Source organism: Mycteria americana, chromosome 7, assembly GCF_035582795.1.
Source record: "Mycteria americana isolate JAX WOST 10 ecotype Jacksonville Zoo and Gardens chromosome 7, USCA_MyAme_1.0, whole genome shotgun sequence".
Classification (NCBI taxonomy): Eukaryota; Metazoa; Chordata; class Aves; order Ciconiiformes; family Ciconiidae; genus Mycteria; species Mycteria americana.
The window spans coordinates 57,389,053-57,412,932 of NC_134371.1; the positions used below are offsets into that span (position 1 = coordinate 57,389,053).

The 23,880-nt window shown below is 51.2% G+C and overlaps 1 protein-coding gene across 11 annotated transcripts in view; it reads left to right on the forward strand.

Moving 5' to 3' along the window:
• Window positions 1-23,880, forward strand: part of SZT2 (SZT2 subunit of KICSTOR complex) — a 63,942-nt gene that overhangs the window by 13,584 nt on the left and 26,478 nt on the right. For 6 of the 11 annotated variants that reach the window (XR_012776613.1, XM_075508577.1, XM_075508578.1 and 3 more), the window contains exons 11-41: window positions 502-631; window positions 1,938-2,080; window positions 2,737-2,889; window positions 3,192-3,306; window positions 5,934-6,139; window positions 6,532-6,756; window positions 7,173-7,251; window positions 7,617-7,714; window positions 7,976-8,144; window positions 8,638-8,752; window positions 10,181-10,294; window positions 10,793-10,993; window positions 11,113-11,225; window positions 11,725-11,866; window positions 12,401-12,565; window positions 16,425-16,629; window positions 16,847-16,959; window positions 17,417-17,675; window positions 19,123-19,285; window positions 19,368-19,460; window positions 19,640-19,721; window positions 19,860-20,141; window positions 20,487-20,625; window positions 20,884-21,000; window positions 21,118-21,181; window positions 21,574-21,759; window positions 21,830-22,168; window positions 22,308-22,497; window positions 22,901-22,975; window positions 23,194-23,332; window positions 23,569-23,689. Coding sequence is in view for 10 of the 11 variants with exons in the window: in XM_075508577.1 (XP_075364692.1) it covers window positions 502-631; window positions 1,938-2,080; window positions 2,737-2,889; window positions 3,192-3,306; window positions 5,934-6,139; window positions 6,532-6,756; window positions 7,173-7,251; window positions 7,617-7,714; window positions 7,976-8,144; window positions 8,638-8,752; window positions 10,181-10,294; window positions 10,793-10,993; window positions 11,113-11,225; window positions 11,725-11,866; window positions 12,401-12,565; window positions 16,425-16,629; window positions 16,847-16,959; window positions 17,417-17,675; window positions 19,123-19,285; window positions 19,368-19,460; window positions 19,640-19,721; window positions 19,860-20,141; window positions 20,487-20,625; window positions 20,884-21,000; window positions 21,118-21,181; window positions 21,574-21,759; window positions 21,830-22,168; window positions 22,308-22,497; window positions 22,901-22,975; window positions 23,194-23,332; window positions 23,569-23,689 (4,735 nt within the window). In the remaining variant the exon portion in view is untranslated. The remainder of the gene's footprint in view (window positions 1-501; window positions 632-1,937; window positions 2,081-2,736; window positions 2,890-3,191; window positions 3,307-5,933; window positions 6,140-6,531; window positions 6,757-7,172; window positions 7,252-7,616; window positions 7,715-7,975; window positions 8,145-8,637; window positions 8,753-10,180; window positions 10,295-10,792; window positions 10,994-11,112; window positions 11,226-11,724; window positions 11,867-12,400; window positions 12,566-16,424; window positions 16,630-16,846; window positions 16,960-17,416; window positions 17,676-19,122; window positions 19,286-19,367; window positions 19,461-19,639; window positions 19,722-19,859; window positions 20,142-20,486; window positions 20,626-20,883; window positions 21,001-21,117; window positions 21,182-21,573; window positions 21,760-21,829; window positions 22,169-22,307; window positions 22,498-22,900; window positions 22,976-23,193; window positions 23,333-23,568; window positions 23,690-23,880) is intronic. The other 5 variants (XM_075508579.1, XM_075508581.1, XM_075508580.1 and 2 more) reach the window with 4 other exon arrangements.

Below are 23,880 nucleotides of genomic sequence, written 5' to 3' on the forward strand. Positions count from 1 at the left end.
TGACAGGCTTGCCATCTAGCCAAGGAAAAGACTCAAACTGGCCTGTGACCTGGTCTGGGAGATAGCTTCATGGTGAAGCTATCTCTGCCTCTGAGCCCTGATCCTGCGATGCAGAACTTAACTCTGACTGCCATCCCATGGAGGTGGTGTGCAGCTGTGCTGCATGGAGCAACACCTCGTGTCTCTAGGCCTGAAGGGCCTGTAGGTTATAACCATTTCCTGGCCAGGATGACTGTTACTCCCGGCTATTCAGCAGATGCCTTTTCTAACACTTCATTCCCAACTCTGATCATCCTCCTTATATATTAGGCTGTTACGCTTGAACTCCCTTAACATGCTCTTTGTAATCAGGCATTGAATTCTAGCATTGGCCTAGAAAGCTATGTTGGTGTAGATGGGCTCCCAATACGTAGGGAGTGCTGTTTGTGCAGGCACGGGGCTGACTGGGGCAGCAGGGGGTAGAGCGTGGGCTTTTGCAGCTAACTGCCTCTTCTCTTTCAGCATCAACCAGACAGATCAGATGTTGGTTCATCTGCAGTCTTTTGACACAGTGCCAGAACACTTCACCATTCCTGAGAGCACCAAGAATGGGGTGCCCCTCTTCTACATCCCCCCAGGCTCTACCACTCCGGTATGTTCCCTCTCTCTCCCATTTAATATGGGATAGGTTGTCCCTCCTGCCTTTTCTGTCTTGCACCAGGGGATGCTGAGTCCCAGCAGGCAATCAAGATCTTCTGTAACTCTTGGGCTTCATCTCTTGCTCTTTGTCCTGCTCAGTAACAGAGTTCACAGTGCCAGTGAACATCCTATCCCATACTTTTTCCCCTCTGAGACATCACCCTATGTCTTTATTGCTGCAGCTATGCTTCTAAGCCCCACAGCAAGTCTCCTAAGTGTGCTGTGAAGCCTTCTCTTGTAGTGGTATGATGTGTGAGACCGATGGGGAGGCTGACACGCTTATTTTTGCCATGTTTTTTCAGTGGATACCTCAAATGTGTGGAGTTGCTGCTGGCAGTCTTGTGCCCTGGTGGTGTAGCTTAGCACCGTCAGGTGAAGATACAGGATGTAGTGAATAGTTGTTTAACAAGCGTATTGCTCTGACCACTCATGTGGAAGGTGCAAGAGAGGTACTTGTCATCTGCACAGCAGAAACTAAACAAAATATGAGCTAATAGTTTCCACTGCAAAATTCAAACTCATTGAAGCTCACTGAGCAGAAGTGCTAGCATATTATCTGTTCCCTGCTAGCAGTGTCCTTGGCATTGGTAGAAGATGACTAGCAGATATCAGAGCTAGGGGAGCTTTAGTTTAAGAGGACTATCCCTTTAATTCTATTGCTTAAGCCCTTTACTACTTTAGGTTTGCCTAGTAAATTTTCACTATGTAGGGTTATTTATCCCACAGTATATCTGGAGCATCCCATCTTATGGCTAACCACCACTTTACTTCTGTGTCAGCAGAGTTGCTATAGTTGGTGGAATCAGTGTTACCATACACACATGTTAGAGTTGCCCAATACCACCCATTGCTGGTACCCTATTTGCATGAGCACTCTTAGACGGGTTATCTCAATGTTTAATTGCTCTGCTGGCACAAGCCGTATATCCCCCTCTCAATCAGAAAGCCATTACCTATGCCATTACCATGCCAATAAATGCCATTACCTATGCCATCTTTTCCATGGTTGATTTACTTGATGCTAAGTAGTTAAATTTGTAATTAACTTGACATTTCAGGAACCTAATTTATTTTTGCTTACATTGTACTCCCTGTTTCAATGTGAACGCACTTAGTTATTCTGCTGAGAGGCAGTTACCGAAAGCCAGGGATGTAGCTAGCCTTCTAGGCCTACACAGCTCAGCCACTAGAGAAATTCCTGCTCTCTCTGGGTGGAACCAGGCAGCTTCTTGCTGAATATTGCCCTGTCATTTTCTCAGGTGCTATCCCTGCAGCACAGTGGGTCTGACTCGAGCCATTCCCAGTTTGCCTCCTACTGGAAGCCTATCCTTTCCATGGATGCCAACTTCTGGCAGAGGTGGCTGCACATGCATCGTATAGTCCTCCTTCTGGAGCATGACATGTACGTAACTGACAGGGCTGAGCTCACATGCCCAGTGTGCGCCAGCCTGGGAAAGCAGGGTGTCCAGTTCAGTCCAGTTGCAGAGTTGCAGCTGTCTTGCAGGTGCCTATGGCCAAGGGAAGGGCCTCACTAGTGGGACCTGGTGGATGGTGAAGGCTCATTTATCTGAGAGGGACTGTGGGTTGGGAAGTCATCTTTGTCAAGAGGGGAGCTGTTCTCAGGAGCATAAATTGTTTCTCAAGTCCCTCTTGGGTTTGGATTTCCTGATTGCAGGGGGTGTGGACCATCCAATCGGAGTTATCCCACACATTTTTGTTTGCTGCTGGAAAACATCTTCCCTAAAAGCATTGCTTTCCTGGGGCTGGTCCTAGTTGCAGAGTTATGTGAATAATAGCCATATATTGCATGGATGGAGATAGAAATGATACAAGGGTGTGCTTTCTGCAAGGTGGAGAGCAGGATCCCTGTGTGCTCAGGTAGTGTGGCTCTTGCCAACAGGCACAGGTAGGGGAGGTGCTTGGGTATTGGCTGCTGTAGAAGAATAAGGCTGATGTACTAGTCAGAAGATGAGTTGGAATGGACGTAGCAGTCTTTCTGGGCTTTGGGGGAAGAAGAGAGACTGGGGTTCTAAAATGACTTTCTGCCACACCCTGCAGGCCTGTGCCCAAGCACCTTCACACGCCGGGCAACAATGGCCGTTACAGCACCATCCAGTGCCGCATCTCTCACTCGGCGCTCACCTCCTTGCTGCGGGACTGGAGCAGCTTCGTGCTGGTGGAGGGCTACTCCTATGTCAAACTGATACATGGGTGAGTGGCTCTGAAGCAGTCCCGTGTGGGGAATCAGGCATATGGCCAGACCAAAGATCCAGTTAGACCAGTACACTGTGATGGGCCAGGAGCAGATGTCTAGAGGAGAGGCTTGCAAGACAAGCGGGTATGAAACCCTGTGTATTCTGAACTGCTGCTACTGCGTTCCAGGCGCAGCCCAGAGGGAGAGGGAAGCCAGCTGGGGGGTTTCTGCATGCTAGAACTGATGTGTGTTGCTGCCAAGTTGTGTGAGCTGTTGAGCAGGGGCCTATTTCAGCTCTGTCTTAATCCTTCCTCCCTAGCTCTGAGGATCCCACACCTTCCTCATTTTATGTGGTGCGGATTATCTCCAAAGCTCCCTGCATGGTTCTTCGGCTGGGGTTCCCCATTGGCACACCTGCACAAGCCAGGAACAAGGTGAGAGCTGGCTGGCTGCTTTCTGGGTTAGGAGCAGAGCAAAAAGCTCTGGATCTGGAAGTGGTGGGTAGATCACAGGTGACACTGTGGGCAGGTATCCTCTAATAACGAACTACTATGTTAAGGCTTAGATGAGTGTGAATTTACTCTAACAGAAAGGGACAGTTTGGACAAAGCTTTCTTTGTTAACTCTGTGAAAGATCTAAACCCAAAGACTCGAAGATCAATAGAATAGCTGGTCACACGAATGTTTTTCCCACTGCTTAATTCAACTGTGAGGCTTGAAATGACTCAAAGGTTATCTAGGCTATCCTTGTGACCAAAGCACAGTCAATACTGTCTGTCAGGAACAGCAGATACTTGTCTGACTCATCCGTAAAGACCCCTGTAACAGAGGTACTACATGTTCCCTAGGCTATCTGCTTCAGTAGGTGGTGAATTGCATATGCATATTGTATCATTTGGGCAAGAAGGAGTTAGAGTTAAAATGCGAAGAATGCCCCACATGAGCAGTACAGGGAGAGAAAAAAATGTAATACCCAGAAAATGTTTTTTAAAGAGATGCAAGTCTGCTAGATAGACTTTTAATAACCTCTTTGTATCAAAAGAAATGGGCTGCCCTACTCAGATGCAGGAGGTTGGGTTACTGTGTGGACTGTTTCTCCAGCTCTAATGGCTGAGACAAGTCTAAGTGTTCCTAGGTGAAACAATAAGTATGAGAAAGATGTCCTGCTATTTTTTTTTTTATTAAGCTGTGTGAACCTTTTCTTATAAACAGGAGGTTTATCATTAAACCTTGATCTTTTGTCTTCATGAAAGAAATCTTTGGTTTGTCTCACTCTAGCTTTAGTGTCAGATTAGTCTGAGGGGAAGCTGACAAACATGGGAAGGACCATCTCTTTCTGAGATAATGAACCCAGATAACACTAAATGCTCTGGCACTCTGGAGGATCTGCCCTTTCATGTCTTTAGGGGATCCAGGCTTTGGGCACTGGTTGCTGGGCCAACACGTGGGCTGGTAATGCCAAGTGACAGGTTTTATGAAGGAGTTCCGTCTGGCAGGTGTCAGTTAATACCTGTCTCATGAAGAAGATGTGAGACAGGCGCCATACCCTGCAGCTCTGGGCAACCTCCAGATCATTGCAGCAAGAGCTGTATGTAGATCATAAATTGTATTATGCACAATCTTTTTCCTTTTTTTTTTTTTTTTTTTTTTTTTTTTTTGCCTGCCATAGGGCTGATTAGCTACCCAGTGTGGAGGATGGCAGTAGTACTTAGCCCACCTTGTTTAAGGGGAAGGGTTTTTTGTGTTGAGCTGTTCAAATTTCCAGTGTTTAAGGGAAGGAAAGCACCTGGTATAGTCTGGCTTTCAGAAGGCTTTTGGTGAGACTCCATATAGGGCACAACTGTAGAACTGGAGTAAGAATGGGGTGTCGTAAACCAGAAACCGTCTTAGGGAACAAGGCAAGGAAATTGAAAAAGTGCTCTCTTCTCATCAAAGCAGAAGCTGTTTGTGGTTTTCCCAATCTTTTTAGTAGACAAAGAATAGGGAACTCATCTGCAGATAGGTAGCAGGTAGTGAGCTGGGAAAATATGCAGGTGGCACAAAGCTGTTTGTTTTTCTCTGCCCTTTCAACCTATGTGCTTTGTGGACACCTAAGCAGCACAATGGTGGCTGGAAGCCAGTATTGATAACTGCAAAATAGTGCCCCTTGAACACCATCAGTGATTCTTCTGTGTTATCAGTATGAAACCATGAAGGGGACCCAAGTGGCATTGTAGTGCAGAAAAGAGCTTTGCTTAACATTTGGGTTTGGGGACACTCCTTTTCTTGATAAAGACATAATAATGATGGGGAAAGCTGCTGAAATAATTAGTGTTGAGGAGGGAGATGGAGAGCTGCTGTTCTCCTGTTTGCCTACAATGGTAATGGAAATTAAAACGAGTTGAACAAAGATCATTAAAAGAAACCTAACCATGGAAATTTCAAAGAAAACACTGGGGCATTGCAGGGATCAGATGCTGGTGTGGGTAGAACCATATTCAGGGCTGCTAAAAGCTAAAAAGAGTAATCAGGAAGTCGTTTTGAAAGTGTCTTGGAAAAAATTAACCTAAAAAATAACCTAAGCTCTTGAAGCCTTTTACCATAAAGGTTTGACACATGAATGTGATAGTGGGGGAACATATCAGCTGTGGGAACAGTCTGGCTCTGTCTTATATGTACTAGTTTACATTTACTGCAGGCTGTTGAGGAGAGGAGGAGGGGAGGAATGGGGGTGGGTACTCAGACTGCTTCTGTGGAGGAACTGGCATGCAATTTGTTTTTCATCAGAGTTATGGAAGGAGATTTCTTCAGCCTTGAAATTGTCTCTGGCTATTTTTGGACCTTTCTTTTGCTTTTAAAAATATTTCTAGTTGTTAAAATATGGACCTAAGAGCCTTGTGTCATGTTGATCTTGGTCTGGCTAGTGTCTCAGAAATAAAATGACCTTTAACTCCTGCTCATCTGTATATTCAAGGAGTGTTCTATTCCTTTTAGTCAGGCTCTTCTTCTGGAAGCTTATTTTGAGTAGCTTATGTCTCCAGACAAAGGTGGTCATGTTTACCTTTTGCTTTTGCCATGACAGATAGTGGAGGAGTTACGGGACCGAATCTTGCAGCTGCGCTTTCCCCACAGGGTCCAGAGCAAGGAGGCAACTCCAAAAGCAAAGAGGAAAATGTTTGGCAGTAGTTCTCCCTCCAAGTCTCCACCTGTGGCTGGGGCCCAGTCAGCCCTCTCAGACAGACCCTGCCTCGTTGTGCTGCACAAACCATTGGAGAAGCTACTCATCAGGTAGTGATGGAGATCCGGGCCATCAGCACAGCCTCCTTGCCCTGGGAAGTGGGAGGGAGGAGGGTCTATGGATGGTGCTGCCAGTTGCAGGATGAGAGTGCTGTGAAGCTGGTGCCTGTTGGGGTGGGTTTGGGTTGTGTGGCCGGGAATGGCAGCTGTAGTCTGGGAGGGCTGTGACTTGCAGCAGGGGGCCATATTGGACAGGCAGATTTGTTACTCCTAATTAATATGATGCAGAAGTAAATTTAGTTACAGCTGTCTGAGCAGGATCCTGTGCTGGGCTAGCCATGTTCTGCTGCTGGAGGGCTCTGTCCTGGGCCCAGCCAGACAGCTCTGGCTCTGAGCAGAGCATTCTTTCCACTTCAGCAAGCCACACTTCTGCCCTCTCCTAGGTATGAGAAGCTGCCTTCTGACTATCGAGCCCCCTTCATTCTCAACTTGGAGCATCCCCCGGTGTCTGGCCCGCTCACTATGGTGGCCAATCGTACCGCCTCTTCCACCCTGGCCTCGCTGTCCCGCTACTTCTATCACCAGCGTTGGATCTGGAGTGTCCAGTCGGGGCTGGCACCAGCTGTGCCCATCACCGCTGTAGCCCAGCTCCTTTCCACACTCACAGAGTAAGTTGCGCACCTGAACAGGGGTGCTTTGTCCAGCTAGTCCTGGGGATGCAGAGAAAGCAGCGTGGATCTGAGGCCTTATTATAGGTAACAGTTGAAGCTGCTGTGCAGAGGATCCTGTACACAGCTTCTAGAGCTAGTTGGGCCAGTGCTTTACCCAGTTCTGCAGCTGCAGTTGAGGAAAAGGAGAGTCCTGGAAAACATAAAAAAGGGCAAGAGGTGTTACTGTGCCTGGAGTATGCTGATCTTCACCCAAGCTGTCCTGTGCAACGTGTCACATCTCCCCATTCTCTGTGTGTAGCTCCCTGTCTTGGGAAGGAAGCTGTTATGGGGTGAAGGGCAGAGTCATTCTTGTATTTAAGGCTTGCAGTATGGGTAGTGAAGTCCTCCATGTCTGACTGCCTTTCTGTTGCCAGGGTTCGTCTGTCAGAGGGTTTCCACTTTGCATCCAGCGGGGATGGAATTATCAACATGGTGCTGGAGCTGCCCATACAGGTGAGCCCGAGTGCTGCAGTGTGGACACAATCCTTCATTGCTTCTTCTGAGGTAGATTTCACCTTCCTGTGATGGGATTTCACATCCGCTTCTAGCACACACCCTTGACATGTGCAAGGAGACTTGCCTCCTCCCCTGAGGTAAAGCAGCTTGCGGGTTGGGCATTTTCCTGTCTTCATCTGCAGTTAGAGAGCTGCTTTGCTGGTAGGAACGTGCTGTGCTGGAGGAGTTCTTGGGGCTGGGACAGGCTCCCTCTCTCCACTGCTGCTAGTGGAGCTGGGTGATGGGGCTGTGTTGGGTAGGGAGGCACTGGGTAGGTGTGGGCTGTTGCTGCTGGCCAGGCTCATGCAGTGTCTCCCCTCCAGATTGACGGCTCAAGTGAGAGCAGCAGCGGCAGGGAGAAACACACCTGTGTCGTCCAGTACATCCTCTTCCCACCCCACTCCACCTCCACCAAGGACAGGTGAGGCTGTTGCCCTGCTCCCAGGGAGGGCCGGCAGCAGAGTCATGGCTCCAGACTTGCCCTTTGCAGGCAGTGTGGGAAGGAGGGAGTCCTCCGTCATCTAGTACAGACAACTAGCTGTCATGGATTGATCACCAGTTAGCTGGGCCTTTGCCTGCAAACCTAGGGTTTGCGTGGCTATTCTCACAGCTCTGAGAGGAGCTGCAGTGGGCTGCTGGCTCTGTGCCATCTCGCAGGACTTGCCTTATGTCTTTCCTCCAGCTTTTCCACAGATGATGACAATGATACGGAGGTAGAGGCCATTGAGGTGGACACAGAACTGAACCTGGTCACTGAGTGCTGGGTAGAGCCACAGAGCGGCCATGTCCACAGTACTGCTGAGAATTGGAAGCACCTCCATGGCTTGCCCTACCAGAAAATACCTAAAGCGGTGAGTCCCTGAAGGGGTAGGGGCATGAGCTCTTTTATGGAGGGAGAAGGGTTTACTGCAAGTGCACCACAACACTGCAGTTGAATTATTGAGGGCCAGAAGAGATGGGAATGCTGTTAACAAAAGAGCCTGAGATTTCTAAAAGAGGAACTGGGCTACTGGACAGAAAAGGTTTCTGGATTGCAAGGCAGTGGATGCAATGCTGCTCTCGGATAGGTGGGAAAATACAAATTACTTTGTCAAGAGCCATTCCATTGGAGGGGAGCAAGCTGGACCAGAGCAGGGATTGCAGGCAGTACTGCCAATGCACCTCCTGAACAACGCAAAAAGAGGCTAAAGAGCTGGTGGAGAAGGAGGGAGCAATGAGTGAAAATAGGGCAAGTCAGGGGACGGGATTATGGGTGTTTCCTCTCCTTGCTTTTAGACTCTTTTCTCCTGCATTTGGGGATAATAATTCTGCTGCATATAGCTGAGCCTTGACTGCTTATTGCAGCTCTATCCCCGGGACCTTGCGTGCATTGCCACCATGCTGACATTTGAGTACATCAGCCAGTTGTGCCAGAACAAGGAGTGGGTCTGCCCTCCTTCAGACACCAAAGCTACTGAAGGTGAGTCCAGTATATGTGTCCTAGCAGGTTTGGTGGAGCAAGAGGCAGCTAGACCCTGAATGTCTCAGGGCCTGTTAGTGGTTTCTGGAAGGTAGAACAGGTATTTTGACAACGACTTTCTAGACTTTGATGACTGTGGATCACTTTGTTGCACTTGTGCTAAGCTGCCAGAGAAATGGCTTCATCCCGGGAAGGCCAAAAAAGCACTGAGGCTTTCTGCCCAGGCTGGAGAGGTGACCAGGTGAGCAGGGGGGGTTGGACCAGATGACCTGCAGAGGTCCTTCTGAACCTCAACCATTCTGTAATTCTGTGAGAGGGGCTGACTTTTGGAGCAGAGGGAAGATGAGCTCACCTATACAATGATGGGCAGGGTATGCCTGGGCAGATGGTTGTACAGAACTTGTAAATGATATGAAGGAAGAGCTCCTCTGTTATCAGTTACAAGACACAGTTTCCAGAGCAGTTTGTGGGACGCTTGCTTTCTGGTGGTCCTATTCATCTCTGGACCCTCTGTGAATGCTCCGTTAGCCCACAAAGATAGGGAAGGGGACCTTAGGAGGTCTGGTCTGTCCTCTTCCTTCAGGATAGGATTGTGTATCTGATCTGACATGATTAACATAGTTCATTGAGAACTCCAGGAGTATGTGGGGGGGTTCACCCTTGTCAGGCAATCTGTTCCAGAACCTCACTATTTTTGCTTTCTTGTCACTAGTTCACCCCATGCTAGATCTTTTGTTTGCTTGCCTTGCAGTGAGTAACACAGCAGATACTGGGTGGGTTTGAGGGAGTCAGGATCATCCCAAAGGCTGAGGGCAGGACCTGAGGAAACCCTATTGGATCATATCACTGGCCCTGTGGGAGGGGGAGAGGGCCAGGAAAGCTCAGGGCCTGGAAGGCAGAGACTCCTTCCTGAGGAAGAGGACAGAAAATGCCTGCAGGGATGTGCAGAGTCTGCCAGGTGGGAGATCTCTCCCAAGAGCAGGAGAGATCCTTGTCCCTTACTGTGCTGGTAATTCAGGCTGTCTCTGGCTCCCAGCATGGTCATTGCTCTCCATCAGTGTTACCTGTGACACTGAGTTTTTGTCTCCTGGCAGCTCTGGGCCTAAGCTGTGTAAGGCCTCATGGTGGCTCCCCGTCCCTCCTTGTAGGAAGGTGGCAATAAGCCCAGGGGACTCTTACAGTGAGGTACCTCTCTGTAGGTAGCTCACAACCTGCTGCAGCCTCCGGCAGCCTTTGCTCTTTCCCCACATTCATTCTTTGTATCCCTCTGCCCTCCTAAGCAGAGGGAGTTGGGGCAGTGTTGCTGTGTACCTTCACTTGTGCTACCTGCACTGCGTTTAGGGCTGGCACCATGCATGCGGAGGTGGCCTGGGAGGCAGGGTGATGTGGTGCCCACAGGCATGTTACATTCCCCAGTTCTTGTTGCAGATCCAGACATGGGGGCTGCTTTTGGAGTGCATGAGATCCCATTCCAGTTCAACCTCATGAAGCTGTTGCCCAGGTGCCAGCAGGTTGAAATGTTCTTCCTAATGCTGACAAAAGGTAGGTGCCTCTTCACCACCTGCCTGCTCTTGTCCTCCCTCCATGGCTATGGGCACGTGGCTCTGTGTGCTTGTCTCCCTGGGCAGCAGGTGTGTGAGAGCTGCCATGCCTCTTCCAGTAGCTCAGTGCTGTTCTTCCCACCTCTGCAGCCCTAGGGCTGTCCAGGTATATTGCTGTATTTCTTGGGATGATAGTTTTGGAAGAGTTGCTTTTGAAAACATTAAACCTAGACTGTTGCTCTGTGGTGGTGGTTTCTTGTCTTTAGCCCCATACATCTCCAGAACAGTTACAGTAGCAGAGTGAGTCAGTGCAGAGTAGCTAATGATGCTGGAACTCCAGGGCTTCCTCGACATCCTCCAAGTCAGCCTTGGAGAGGTGCTGGGGAAAACTTCTGGCTGTGTGGAAGTGTCACTTTGCAAAGGGCTGTCTCCTGGGGGCCTGGGCAGGTGGTGGCTGTGGAGATGCTGTCTCTGAAGCTGCCATGGTTCTGTTTTGGAGCAGAGAATGAGGAGGTGACCAAGGACTCTTCGTTTGTGCCCAATGAAATGCTACTAAACCTCTTCCATGGCTGCCTGCAGCATGACCTCAGTGACCGGGAGATCCCCATGGCTGATGCTGATCATGTGGCTTTCATGGAGCAGGTTCTGCAACGGGATCGTGATGGCCATCAACCCCCCTTCACACTCCCTGTGATCAGAGGTAAGGGCCAGGAGAGTGGCAGCAGTGACACCAGGAGCTGGGGTGTTTCAGGAGTCTTGCTTTCAAGTCTCTTCCTCAGCTGGTGTTTCTCAGGTTCGTTTCTCTGTGCTCCATTTCAGAAGAAACCCCGAAAGCCTCTGGGACCCTGGAGCAGCAGGATGCTTCTGCATCCTATCATCTTGTTGGCAGCAATGGCACCAGGGATATGACTGGCTCCACAAGTACTCTGCAGGTACTGCTACACTGCTGTCCTTCTCCTGAGCCCCCTCTGAAGGCAAGGCAGCAGCTGTTGAAGAGCAGGAGAGTTAGTAGAGGGGTTGAGAGCAGATTGAAAGGCTGGTGTTTTCCCCACACTTGGCAGCACTTTAAGTTGTAGCCTGTGGCTGAAGTCAAGCAGGAATCTGGTAGGTGTGTGAATAGTTGCACTTCCAATGGGCCTAGCCTGTTACAGCAGCACTGATGCTGTGCCACAGATTGCTCAGAAACCATGGGTAATCACTGCCTGGAGGTCAGAACCGGCCCCAGCAAAGCTGGCTAAGCATCTCCTGACTGTTGTGTTGTGTTTCCTGGAGCCAGGCTGCTCTGAGAATGGTGCAGGGAGTGGCCAGGGTGATTTCAGCACTGTGCCGACCAGCAGTGATGGAGGAACTTGCTCTGTGTGGTTGCTACCTGCCTCAAGGTAGGTGTGTGCCACATGCTATGAGCTTATCCAGCTTCTGCTCTTTCATCAGAGCCTCGGCAATGCAGAGCTGCCTGAGGATGACGTGACCCTGAGTGACATGACGGGGCCCTTTCCCCCACAATGGCGATGTTATGCTAAGCTGGTCAACCCGCAGCATGTGTTCCTGACCTTCCTGCCAGCCACCTTCTCAGGTGAGGCTGCCTGTTGTAGGGAGCAAGAGGAGGTAGCAGTCCCAAGTGCCTCCTCAGGAAAACAGCAAAAGCAGAATCAGCTCTGGTAAGATGGAGAGAAAATTGAACAACAGAGTCTAGACCCAGTCTTTTTGCACCATATGGCCAGGAATAGAGTAGTGCAAAGTGCTGAATGTCTTGCTCTTCTCTCCTTGGACATGGTGCTGCCCACATAAGTGTTTTCAGGTAGGGGATGTGGCTTCGAGTCGTTTGCTGGCTGCAACCGTTGGACTGTTTTCCTAGTAGGGTTGTTAATGAAAGGAGTAAGGGACTGCTAATGGGATGGTGTGGGAGAGTCCCTGCTTCTGGGTATTGGCACTCGTCTGGCTTCCACTGAGCTGCTGGTGAAGGCTGGTAGGCTCAGCTGGAAGTACTCTGTGGAGCTGCTCCCACACACAAAGAGGTAGCAGGGACATCTGCCCTCTTGGGAATGTAGGTGGAGGGGTTAAACTGTTCTCACTGGACAGAGGGTGATTTTATTTTGTTTTCTTCCAGATGTACAGAAGCTGATGGCTTGCGGGTTGGACAAACCTCCAAAAGATGAGAGTCGATCTGGAGAGGATACCCTGGGACCTGTCTGTGCAGAGCAAGTCAGGGCTGAGGCTGAAGAAGAGGATGCTGCAGTGCCATTACCTACCCTCAGCATAACACCAGCCCACGGTACCGCCCTCAGGACAGCACCTTTCTAGAGTATTAGTATCCTTGCTATTCCCGAGCACACTGTTGGGCAGATTGAGGTAGGAGGAATAACAGAATCACAGAATCGTATAGGTTGGAAAAGACCTTTAAGATCATCGAGTCCAACCATAAACCTAATACTACCAAGATCACCACTATACCATGTCCCTAAGCACCTCATCCAAACGTCTTTTAAATACTTCCAGGGATGGCGACTCAACCACTTCCCTGGGCAGCCTGTTCCAATGCTTGACAACCCTTTCAGTGAAGTAAAATTTCCTAATATCCAGTCTAAACCTCCCCTGGTGCAACTTGAGGCCATTTCCTCTTGTCCTATCACTTGTTACCTGGGAGAAGAGACCGACCCCCACCTCTCTACAACCTCCTTTCAGGTAGTTGTAGAGAGCAATAAGGTCTCCCCTCAGCCTCTTTTTCTCCAGGCTAAACAACCCCAGCTCCCTCAGCCGCTCCTCATCAGACTTGTGCTCCAGACCCTTCACCAGCTTCGTTGCTCTTCTCTGGACACGCTCCAGCACCTCAATGTCCCTCTTGTAGTGAGGGGCCCAAAACTGAACACAGCATTCGAGGTGCGGCCTCACCAGTGCCGAGTACAGGGGCACGATCACTTCCCTAGTCCTGCTGGCCACACTATTTTTGATACAAGCCAGGATGCCATTGGCCTTCTTGGCCACCTGGGCACACTGCTGGCTCATATTCAGGTGGCTGTCAACCAACACCCCCAGGTCCTTTTCTGCCAGGCAGCTTTCCAGCCACTCTTCCCCAAGCCTGTAGCGTTGCATGGGGTTGCTGTGGCCCAAGTGCAGGACCTTGCACTTGGCCTTGTTGAACCCCATACAATTGACCTCGGCCCATCGATCCAGCCTGTCCAGGTCCCTCTGTAGAGCCTTCCTACCCTCAAGCAGATCAACACTCCCACACAACTTGGTGTCATCTGCAAACTTACTGAGGGTGCACTCGATCCCTTCATCCAGATCATTGATAAAGATATTAAACAGAACTGGCCCCAACACAGAGCCCTGGGGAGCACCGCTTGTGACCGGCCGCCAACTGGAGTAAACTCCATTCACCACCACTCTTTGGGCCCGGCCGTCCAGCCAGTTCTTTACCCAGTGAAGAGTACACCCGTCCAAGCCATGAGCAGCCAGTTTCTCCAGGAGAATGCTGTGGGAAACTGTGTCAAAGGCTTTACTGAAGTCTAGATAGACAACATCCACAGCCTTTCCCTCATCCACCTGGCCGGTCACCTTGTCATAGAAGGAGATCAGGTTGGTCAAGCAGGACCTGCCTTTCCTGAACCCATGCTGGCTGGGCTTGATCCCTTGGTTATTCTCTACATGCCGTGTGATAGCACTCAGGATGATCTGCTCCGTCAGCTTCCCCGGTACCGAGGTCAGGCTGACAGGCCTGTAGTTCCCCGGGTCCTCCTTCCGGCCCTTCTTGAAGATGGGCGTCACATTAGCTAATCTCCAGTCAGCAGGGACCTCCCCAGTTAGCCAGGACTGCTGGTAAATGATGGAAGGGAGTTTGGTGAGCACATCTGCCAGTTCCTTCAGCACTCTCGGGTGGATCTCATCAGGCCCCGTAGACTTGTGTGTGTCTAAGTGGTGCAGCAGGTCACTAACCATTTCCCCCTGGATTATGGGGGCTCCATTCTGGTCCCCGTCCCTATCTTCCAACTCTGGGGGCTGGGTACCCAGAGAACAATTGGCCCTGCTATTAAAGACTGAGGCAAAGAAGGCATTAAGTACCTCGGCCTTTTCCTCATCCTTGGTCACTGTGTTCCCTCCCCCATCTACTAGGGGCTGGAGATTCTCCTTAGCTCTCCTTTTGCTGCTAATGTATTTGAAGAAGTGTTTTTTGTTGTCTTTTACAGCAGCAGCCAGATTGAGCTCTAGCTCAGCTTTGGCCCTTCTAATTTTCTCCCTGCACAGCCTCGCTACACCTTTGTAGTCCTCCTGAGTTGCCTGCCCCTTCTTCCGGAGGTCATAGACTCTTCTCTTTTTCCTGAGTTCGAGCCAGAGCTCTCTAGTCAGCCAGGCCAGTCTTCTTCCCCGCCGGCTCGTCTTTCGGCACCTGGGGACAGCCTGCTCTTGTGCCTTTAGGACTTCCTCCTTAAAGAAAGCCCAGCCTTCCTGGACTCCTTTGCCCATTAGGGCTGCCTCCCAGGGGACTCTCTCGACCAGTCTCCCAAACAGGCCGAAGTCCGCCCTCTGGAAGTCTAAGGTGGCAGTTTTGCTGACTCCCCTCGCCACTTCTCCACGTACCAAATACTCTATCATTTTGTGATCACTCTGCCCAAGACGGCCTCCAACCATCACATGGCTCACAAGTCCTTCTCTGTTCGTGAACAAGAGGTCCAGCGGGGCACCTTCCCTAGTTGGCTCACTCACCAGCTGTGTCAGGAAGTTATCTGCCACACGCTCCAGGAACCTTAGGAGGACTGTTTCCTCTCTGCTGTATTGTATTTCCAGCAGACATCCGGCAGGTTGAAGTCCCCTACAAGAACAAGGGCTAGCGATCGTGATGTTTCTCCCAGCTGCTTATAGAATAGTTCGTCAGTCTCCTCATCCTGGTTGGGTGGTCTGTAACAGACTCCCACCACAATATCTGCCTTGTTGGCCTTCCCCCTGATTCTTACCCATAGACCCTCCACCCTATCATCACCATCATCGAGCTCTAAACTATCCAGACACTCCCTAACGTATAGGGCTACCCCACCACCTCTCCTGCCTCGCCTATCCCTCCTGAAGAGTTTATAGCCATCCATCACTGCAACCCAGTTGTGTGAGTCATCCCACCATGTTTCTGTGATGGCAACCATATCATAGTTTTCCTGATGTACAATGGCTTCCAACTCCTCCTGCTTGTTGCCCATGCTGCGTGCATTGGTGTAGAGGCACTTCAGCTGGGCTGTCGTCCATGTTTCCTTCATAGAAGAACACCCCTTGTGTGCTTTGAGGTGTTTCAGTGGCATTTCCCTCTTGGCTCCCATTGCCTCAGTATCCCCTAGCTCAACTCTGTTCGACTTCAGCTGTGCCCCAGTTGAACCCTGCACATCTCAGAGGCACAGGCCCAGTGCCCTCGCTGGCACCCGCTCCCTCTAACCATGGCACGTCGTCCCTCAGCTTCCCTCAGGCAAGCCTGATATTATCCTCCTCCCCCTTCGAGTCTAGTTTAAAGCTCTGTTGATGAGCCCCACAAGTTCCTGAGCAAACAGGCTGCTACAGCCTGTCAGCTCCTGCCTGGCAGTCGGCAGAGTCAGAGTCAGGACAAGGGGCACAGTGAAGCCTCAGCCAGCTTTCATGATGTTCATGGGGGGTGAGCGAGTGTAACATGCGCTGAGTGCCCATGGCCCAAGGCTGGCTCCCTGTGGGCAAGGAGGTTGCAGGCAGATAGAAGCTACTGGGAATTGCAGTACTAGGCTGCACTGGAAAGCCAGTGACTCTTGTGTTGTGATCCAGACTGGTACTACCAGCAGCACATTGTCTTAGGGAGAAGGGCACAGGTCTTGAGGTATATGGGATTTGATTGCACAGTCCCTGGTGCAGTCAGCTAGGCCTGCAATGAGGATGGAGCATCATGCTGCTGCAGGAGGTGGTGGTGGTGGTGAACAGTCATGGCTGCTGAAGAAGGGGGTCAGTGTGGCCAAAGCACTGGCTGGTTGGGCACTGAGTGAGGAGAATGGCCCCTGAGGTTTGTGGGGTGAGAAGCTTGTAAAACCGATACCTACCTGTGGGTGCTGCTGTGAGGGCTGTGACCTCTTAGACCAGGAGCGAGCAGTCCATCGAAGGCCTTTATCCCAGGATTGTTTCTTTTGCAGAAGTGAGCCGTGACCCTGGAGAACAGGGTGGCCCCTCGCGGAGAGATGTACATATCTCCTTCTGTCGCCAGAACTCACAATCTGAGCTAGGCGAGTGCCACCGATTTCGCTGCCCCATTTACATCTACAGCTGCTCTTTGGAGCTGTTACGAGAGCAGCTTGTCAGCCCACGGGCACACCGTCCTCCCCGGGACATCTTTTTCAGGTAATACGAACCACACTTGCTTCCTAGACAGGAAACAGAGGAGCTTCCTTGACAAGAGGCTGGCTCTAGCCCTGCCTTATTTTCTTGGCTTGGACTCTCTGCCTTATAGCAGCCATGGCCTGTGCATGCCCCAGGGCCCTGCTTTACTGGCGCCAGAGCCATTTATAGTCTAAAACGTGTTTCATTGGTGCTGAAGGCTGCAGCTCCTCTTTTCCAGGTCCCAGTCTCTAGAGCGTCCTCCTACTGCTGCTTGGCTAGACCACAAGCATAAGGAGTTGGTGAGTTACTGCACGCTGCTGCAGGAGCATTCCCACCAGTGCTATGTGAAAGGTGAGGAGCAGTGTGATGGGAGCTGAGGCGGGGTTGGGGTTGGGGCTGGACCCTGGATCTTCTTTTAAGAAAGCAATGTCTCATTTTTCTTGTGCTCTTACACTGAGCAAAGGGAGGAGCTGTGGGACTGATCTCGTGGATTTAAAGATGCCTCTGCGAATTCCCTACGCGCCTTGCATAGGCTGTTCCTGGACCTGTGCAGTGCTGTGGAGGGGGGTCCCTTCTTTGACTTTTTCCTCTCACCTTCAGGGTGGCAGATCCCTAGGCCACTCTGGCATGACACAAGCCCAGGCTAACATGTAGCATTAGGCATCCTGGCTGAGTCTTGTCTCCCAGCACCTGTGCTGACTGCAACTCTGTGTTGGGACTTAGTGCAAATCTGTATGTGGCTATTGCCTGACTCCCATGGCCTTGCATCCTTGCAGTGGGGTGCTCAAGCACTGTGTTTGATCTGTAGGGCTGTTCAAGAGCCTTCAGCAGTCACACAGCATCAGCTCCCAGGACCTACTTACAGCCATGGACTACTGTGAGGAGCTGCTCCAAGAGATTGATATCACCAACTTCCTGCTGACAGTGTGCAGCCATGTCCGCTCATTCCGAGAGAGCCACCAACATTTCCGTACATACTCCAAGACAGCTAGCTTCCAAGTGGGCAGCATAGAGCAAGAAGAGGAGCAGAGCTCTAGGGAAAGGGGTGTCTTGATCTCTGAATCAAGGTAGGGGCCCACCTCGGTCTTGCTTCTGTTGTTAGCATTGGGCCAGGACAGATCTTTATTCAAGCACCTTCTACTGCCTGCTAGAAGGAGTGTTGCAGGGCAGGGTCTAACAGAGCCGCATGTAAGGACAGATATTTCCAGTGGGATACCCACCTGATATGATGTCCACCAGGATCTTCTCTTTTTTATAATCTCTGGTGACATCCATCCTTTTGCTTTTTCTCTTAGTCTTAGCTCATTGCTGTCCCATCTGGCGTGAGCTGGAGGGCAGTTTGTCTGCAAGTAACTCTCAGACTTGTTTCTGGAGAAATTATGTATCTCCTGCTGCTTGCCTCATTTGAGTTTGCTGTTGACTCTGGTGAAAATGACAGGTTTGTTATCTTTTTCTAATGAATAAAGTGTCTGTTTTTTTTCTTTTTTAATTAAAACTCTGGAAAAAAATTCACAAGAGAAATATCAAGGCAGAATTGGAATATGCTTGATGCTAAATTTTTGTCCTGCTATTTCTTAGGGTATTTCTGAGGTTTGTATTGCCTCTGGAAACTTAAGGAATGGAAAAAGTGCTCTACTGTGCCTTAGTGTCTGTTGAAGAAACACCCTGCTTAGGTCCTTTGTCCTCTGTTTGCACTTGACTATCCTCAGTTCCTTTATGTGAATTCACTAGCATTTGTTGGGACTCCCCAATCCTATTTCTTCTTATACTGTAAGTCATCGAGATGAGGCTGTGGTTCTGAAGAACACTCAGTGTTTGGAAAGTCAGATGACTTCAAGTGCTACTTTCCCAGAGGAAAACTGTGGGAACTTTTTTTTGTTTATAAGATATTACAAATCACCTATCCCAATGCAGATTGTATAAACATGACTGAAGGGCGTACAGCTTGTGACACATACAGATGGCAGACCTGGGTGCAATTACTAATTTGAATACCTGGGGAGTACTTCGACCAAATGACATCCTACTTGCTGGATTGCTTTTTCTGAGTTTGAGGAACTGATTCTGTCATGGAGCTGCTGAGTGAGCATGGGCCTGAGCTTTGCGCTCTGCTCTGTGCTGCCAAGACACTAAGGGTGCTGGCGTGGTGGTATTTGCTCTGAGGTGCCCTGGACTGGGTGTTGGTAATTCAGATTGCTCCAGGCCTGTCCCTATACTCAGCCACATGTCTCTCTTTCCCAGGGAGGGTGTGTAGTGTGGTGAAGAGTACCTGGCCACGGGATCAGCATGGTTAAACTGCCTCTGGCCTGGCTTCAGACAGTCTGAGTGCTTACCTGGGTTAATGGGTGGCAAGAGGGTTTCTGGGGCTGTAGGGGTGGGGGCTGTGTAAGTGGCATCGTGTTTACACAGACGAGGTGTAGGGAGCTGTGAGGTGGGATGCTTGCAAGGTAGATAATACATACAACTATTCCCATTTCTCGATTTGCCTGTCTGACCTGTCCACAATCCTGTCAGCGCGGAAATGGAGGACTACAGTGAGCAGGACTCCCATAACATTGCTAGCCCCACAGAGGAGCCAAAGAGTATGGGTACCAGCTGCTGTTCAGAGTTTCCCCTCTCACTGCTGGAAATTGGACAGCCCTGCCAGGCACACCCTGACTTGCATAAAATTATTCAGGTGAGGAACATGGGAGCTCGGCTTGGCTTCTGCAGGAAGGTAGAGTGGAATGTCTGCTTCATGTTTGGGATTTCTCTTTTAGGAAAAATTCCTGGAAATTGGAAGTTTACATTTCAAGCCAGTGCCATCAAATCCTCACTATTTCTTCTATTGTCCACCATCAGCCAAGAAAGAGGTAGGCGTGGTGCTGCCCTGGCAGGCACATAGTCTTTGTGGAGGGAAGTAGCTTTGCTTGGTGTCAGATCTGGATTTGGGGCTGGCAGACCCATGGGTAGACTGAACCCCTGGGGGGCCCATCAACAGCTTCACTGCCTGGCATGGTTCTAGTATCTGCCCTTCCTCTCTCCATCTCAGGAAGAGGCATCTCGGGATCAGGCGGACAGGAAAGGCAGTGAGGACATGGAGGGATCAGAGGCAGAACTAGCAGCTGAAGAAGGTAACATTTGCTTGGTCTGTCCTGGAGAAGAATGTGTCTGTAGTCTCACTGTGGTGATGCCTTTCAGAGCTTGACTGTGTCTGGTGGGGTCTCTGGGGATGTGGGCCTGGTTTGCTAACAGGGAACCTGTGTCAACAGGAACTGTGTCTGGGTGCTGCATTGCCACAGAGAGCGACCCAGAGCTGGAGGTGGAGTACCGTGAGAAGCTGGAGCACGAGTTCCCAGATACAGATTCCCTCTCGGACTCCAACACAGTGAACCAGGATGATGACTCCTTCAGTGTGCTGGGAGGGGACTCGCTCAATGAACAGGAGTTCCTGGAGCAGGAGATGCCCCCGCTCTTTGTACACCTCACCTGCTCAGTGAAGCTGCGTAGCCAGCACAGCTCCATGCCTGTGCAGTCCCTGCCGACTTGTCTAGGTAAGAGCAAGCCTTGCTGTGAGGTTAAAGGGCAGTAGGGCTTCTGTCAGGTCCCTGCTGGGTGAGCAGCCCCTGGAACAAAGATGCTGTGTCCTCAAGACCAGACCCTCTGGACCAGCCCTCCCTGTACAGAGCCCCCAGGGTCTCCCAGCATCAGACAAGGGCTTTTTTACCAGGTCTCCCACTTGCTGTGGAATTGGTCATGGAGGATGGTGGCCTTCTTGAGCCTGTCCAGGTGTGTGGGACAGCCACCTCTTGCAGTCTCTGTACTTGCCACCAGGCTGTGTATGTGTGTAAGCAGAGCTGTTTGTTGCCTGATTCCCTTCGTCTGTGATCTCTCCTCAGGGGAAGTTCTGGGCTGCCTGGAAAGCTGCCAGGACTTGAACACCATTGACTTGGGGGACCTCTGTGTGACCCTGGACATTTTCGTGCTGACATTGCCCCTGGAGATAGAAGTTGTGAACGCAGACATTCTCCACAACAGGTAGGTGGAAAGAGGCCCAGTCACTCACTGACCCTCTGCCTGCCCTTCCCAGCCACCCAGTCTCAACTCCTCTCCATGTGCTGAGACTTGGGATTCTCCTTCTCACAGAGCCTCCCACAGCCCTAAGAAAACTAAGATTTTTCCAAGATGGGCTCACCTCCTCTAGAGATCCCTTTTCCCTCTCTGGAGCCTGTGTCTGTTTATCCTCTCTGGCTCAAAAAAAAGCTGATGCTCAGCCTGCTCTCTCTCCTGTCGCAGATGCACCTCGGAGAGCAGCGTATCCTTCACACGCTCTCCAGGGCAGCCATCCTCCTTCCGCTCAGATGAGGATATCATGCACAACTTGGAACGGCTCCCGTCCACAGGAGATGAGAGGTATGGCGCTGCAGATGTAGTATGCCCCTCATGGGCTCCTTTTGCTGCCTAGGAGCTGCACTGTGGTGGCTGCATGAATGAAAATGACTGGTTGATTATTCTTCTCCCCTCTCCTAGGCACCCTGCACTTTCCAACCTCCCTGGAGTGCACAGGCAAGCTATTGAAGCCACTATGAATGAGGTAAGCCAGCCTTGCCTACTTCATGCTTCCAGCTGGAGCAATGTGGCCACAGAGCACAACCGCTGTTCCATGCTTCCTAGCGTGCTCCAAGCTGCAACCTCTGTCAACTGAAGTGACTTTCAGGCCTTGCTGGTATCACATAGGCCATTGGCCTTGTGCTCCCCAAAAGTGTGGGATTACCCTGACAAAATTCTTACTGCCGTTGGGGTGGGACAGACAGACCTCTCTTTGGAGGTCTTTGGAGACCTTTTCTTAGGTACTTTCAGAAGGAGATGAGGGGATGTAGGTGATGAGAGGGGTTGCCCTCATCCTTCTGGGACTTGGATCAGAATTGGGGCAGTTGTGCAAATGCTGGTCATCTAGGTCTTGCTCTGTGTCCCTGCTCTGCTTAGATTCGCTGGCTCCTGGATGATGAGATTGTGTCTGCGCTGCGCCACTCGCAGGTCATCAGCACCTCCATCCTGCACCGAGTGGCCACCCACATCTATAACTCCAAGGGGCGGCCCAGCTGCCACAGCGAGGTGGTGCTGCTCCAGTTTGTCTTTGGACCTGAGCACTCTCTGGAGAAGTTCAAGGAGGTAAAGAGAAAGCCCTGAGGCAGCATCATACACTTAGCTAGCAGGATGCTTATTCTTCCCTGTGTTGCAGGAGTTCAGAAGAATGGCTCTGCCAGGCTACATGCTCAATGCAGAAGGCAGTGACTACCACTACATCTCCATCAGCCGCCTGCACTCCAGGCGGGCAGCTCCAGACCCTTCAGGGACACCCTGCTTGCAGCAGCCCGCTGGAGGGGGCACCAGGACAGCCCTGGGCCAGGCAGGCCAGGAGGGGAGCAGTGAAGCAGAGGCAGAGGGCTCCGAGCTACACCATGCAAGCTGTGTCCTCCCAGAAGAAGCCCAGAGTCTCTGGGGGTGGCCGGAGAGTGAGACACGCATTGTGCCAGACACAGGAAACCCCATACGTGGAGGCAGCCATGCACAGGATGAGGTGAGAGACACTGAGATGGTCTGTTGGTGGGACGGTGTGGGACACTCTGGTAATAAAAGGTAGAAGGATGCAGCAGTATGATCAGACTCTTTTCAGTGCCTGTTTTTCTGGTCATTTTTGCAACCTGGCTTGTGTGCAGGTCCCAGGAGAAGCGCTGAGCCTTGAGCAGAGCAGAGCACCTGGCCATGACTCCCTGGAGGAGGCAGCTCTAGAGACAACCATACAGTCACTGCCATCCTCATCCTCTGAAAAGGGCAACAGCGAGAAATCCCCATTGGTGACACCATATGCAGCAAGCCTGGCTGACTCCGTAACACAGGGCAGGGAAGGTAGGAGCTGTGAATGTGGGCAGGATGTACCTCAGCCTCAGGAACTTTTAAAGGAAGGGCCCTGTTTTGGCTGTAGCGTACAAAACATGACTGCCTCTCCTGTTTCAGTCCCTAAAACCCAGAATTGATGGTGTTGCACTGTTGGTCTCTTCCTTGCCAGGGTGCTGGCAACTCACTGCTCAGCAGTGCCCAGGGTACTAGGCTGTGCTGCCACACTGATATCCCTAATGACATGAAGTTCCTGGTGACTCTGGTAGTGACTGCGAGAACCCCGTTCCCCAGCACTGCCTCCCCATGGCCAGCGCTGCCTGGTTGTCCTGTGGTATAATGTTCCTCCAGCAGATGGGTCGTGTGAAGGGGCTTAGCAAGTGCTCTCATGATCAAACCCCTCTTCCCTTTGCAGGCTCCAGCAAGCAGCGTCCCAGCCGCGTGCAGAGCCTCGTGTCGAGCCAGGGCAGCATGGATTCTGACCACCTGGGTGAGTCTGCCGGGGCAGGGGTGACTGACAGCGTGCAGGCAGACACTGGCAGTGACATGATAGTGTGGGGGCATGGGGGACTGTGTGCCTGGGCTGGGGTGACCCCTGAGCCGTGAGGACAGGGCTTGTGAATGGCTCTGATCTCCTAGAGCCTGCTGTGCCCTGGGAGGAGGCTGGCTTGCCAGGCAGCCTGGGACTGAAGTGAGGATACATTGCAGGTTACGATGGGGGAAGCAGTGACTCGGAGTATGAGGAGGCACTAATGAGTGACCAGGAACCCAGGTGTCCCCTTATGCCGGATTTCTGGCTCATCATAAAAATCCAGCAGGACCGAGTGGAGGTCTATTACCACACACGGTAAGGAGGGTCCCGCTGTTTGGCCACAGCTTCTCTGTACCAGGACCTTATTGCCACTCCCTAATCTCTGGACAGGATCTCCTTCCTGCCTCATGTGGGTGGGGAGCTGCAGGACTAGACTGGTGCTCTATAAGGGGAAAGCAGCCACCCTTCCCCACTGTGTTCCTGCTTCCAGCACACAGGGACAGGCACTGTTCAGGTGCTCTGCTGACCACTCTCTCCCCTTCCCTGTAAAGCAGCCTGAGTGTGGAGAAAGCGGCATCAGCAGAAACGGAAGAGGAGCAGCCAGGGGAGTGCCAGAGTCTCAACCAGGTGGTGGTGAAGAAGATCAGTGAAATCTGCAGGGTTGTCAATCAGGTAACCAATCTGCAGAGGGCAGGGGCAGAGCCGCAAGTTGCGAGATGGCTTAGATGAGAAGGGACCTCTGGAGGTTGTCTGGTCTGGGCTCAGCTCAGAGGAGGGCCTGGGGAGCCAGTTCAGCTGGTGGAGTCTCAGCCTGGAGGTCAAAGGAAAAGGGACTCAGTTGGGCTCTAAGCCCTTCTCCGTGC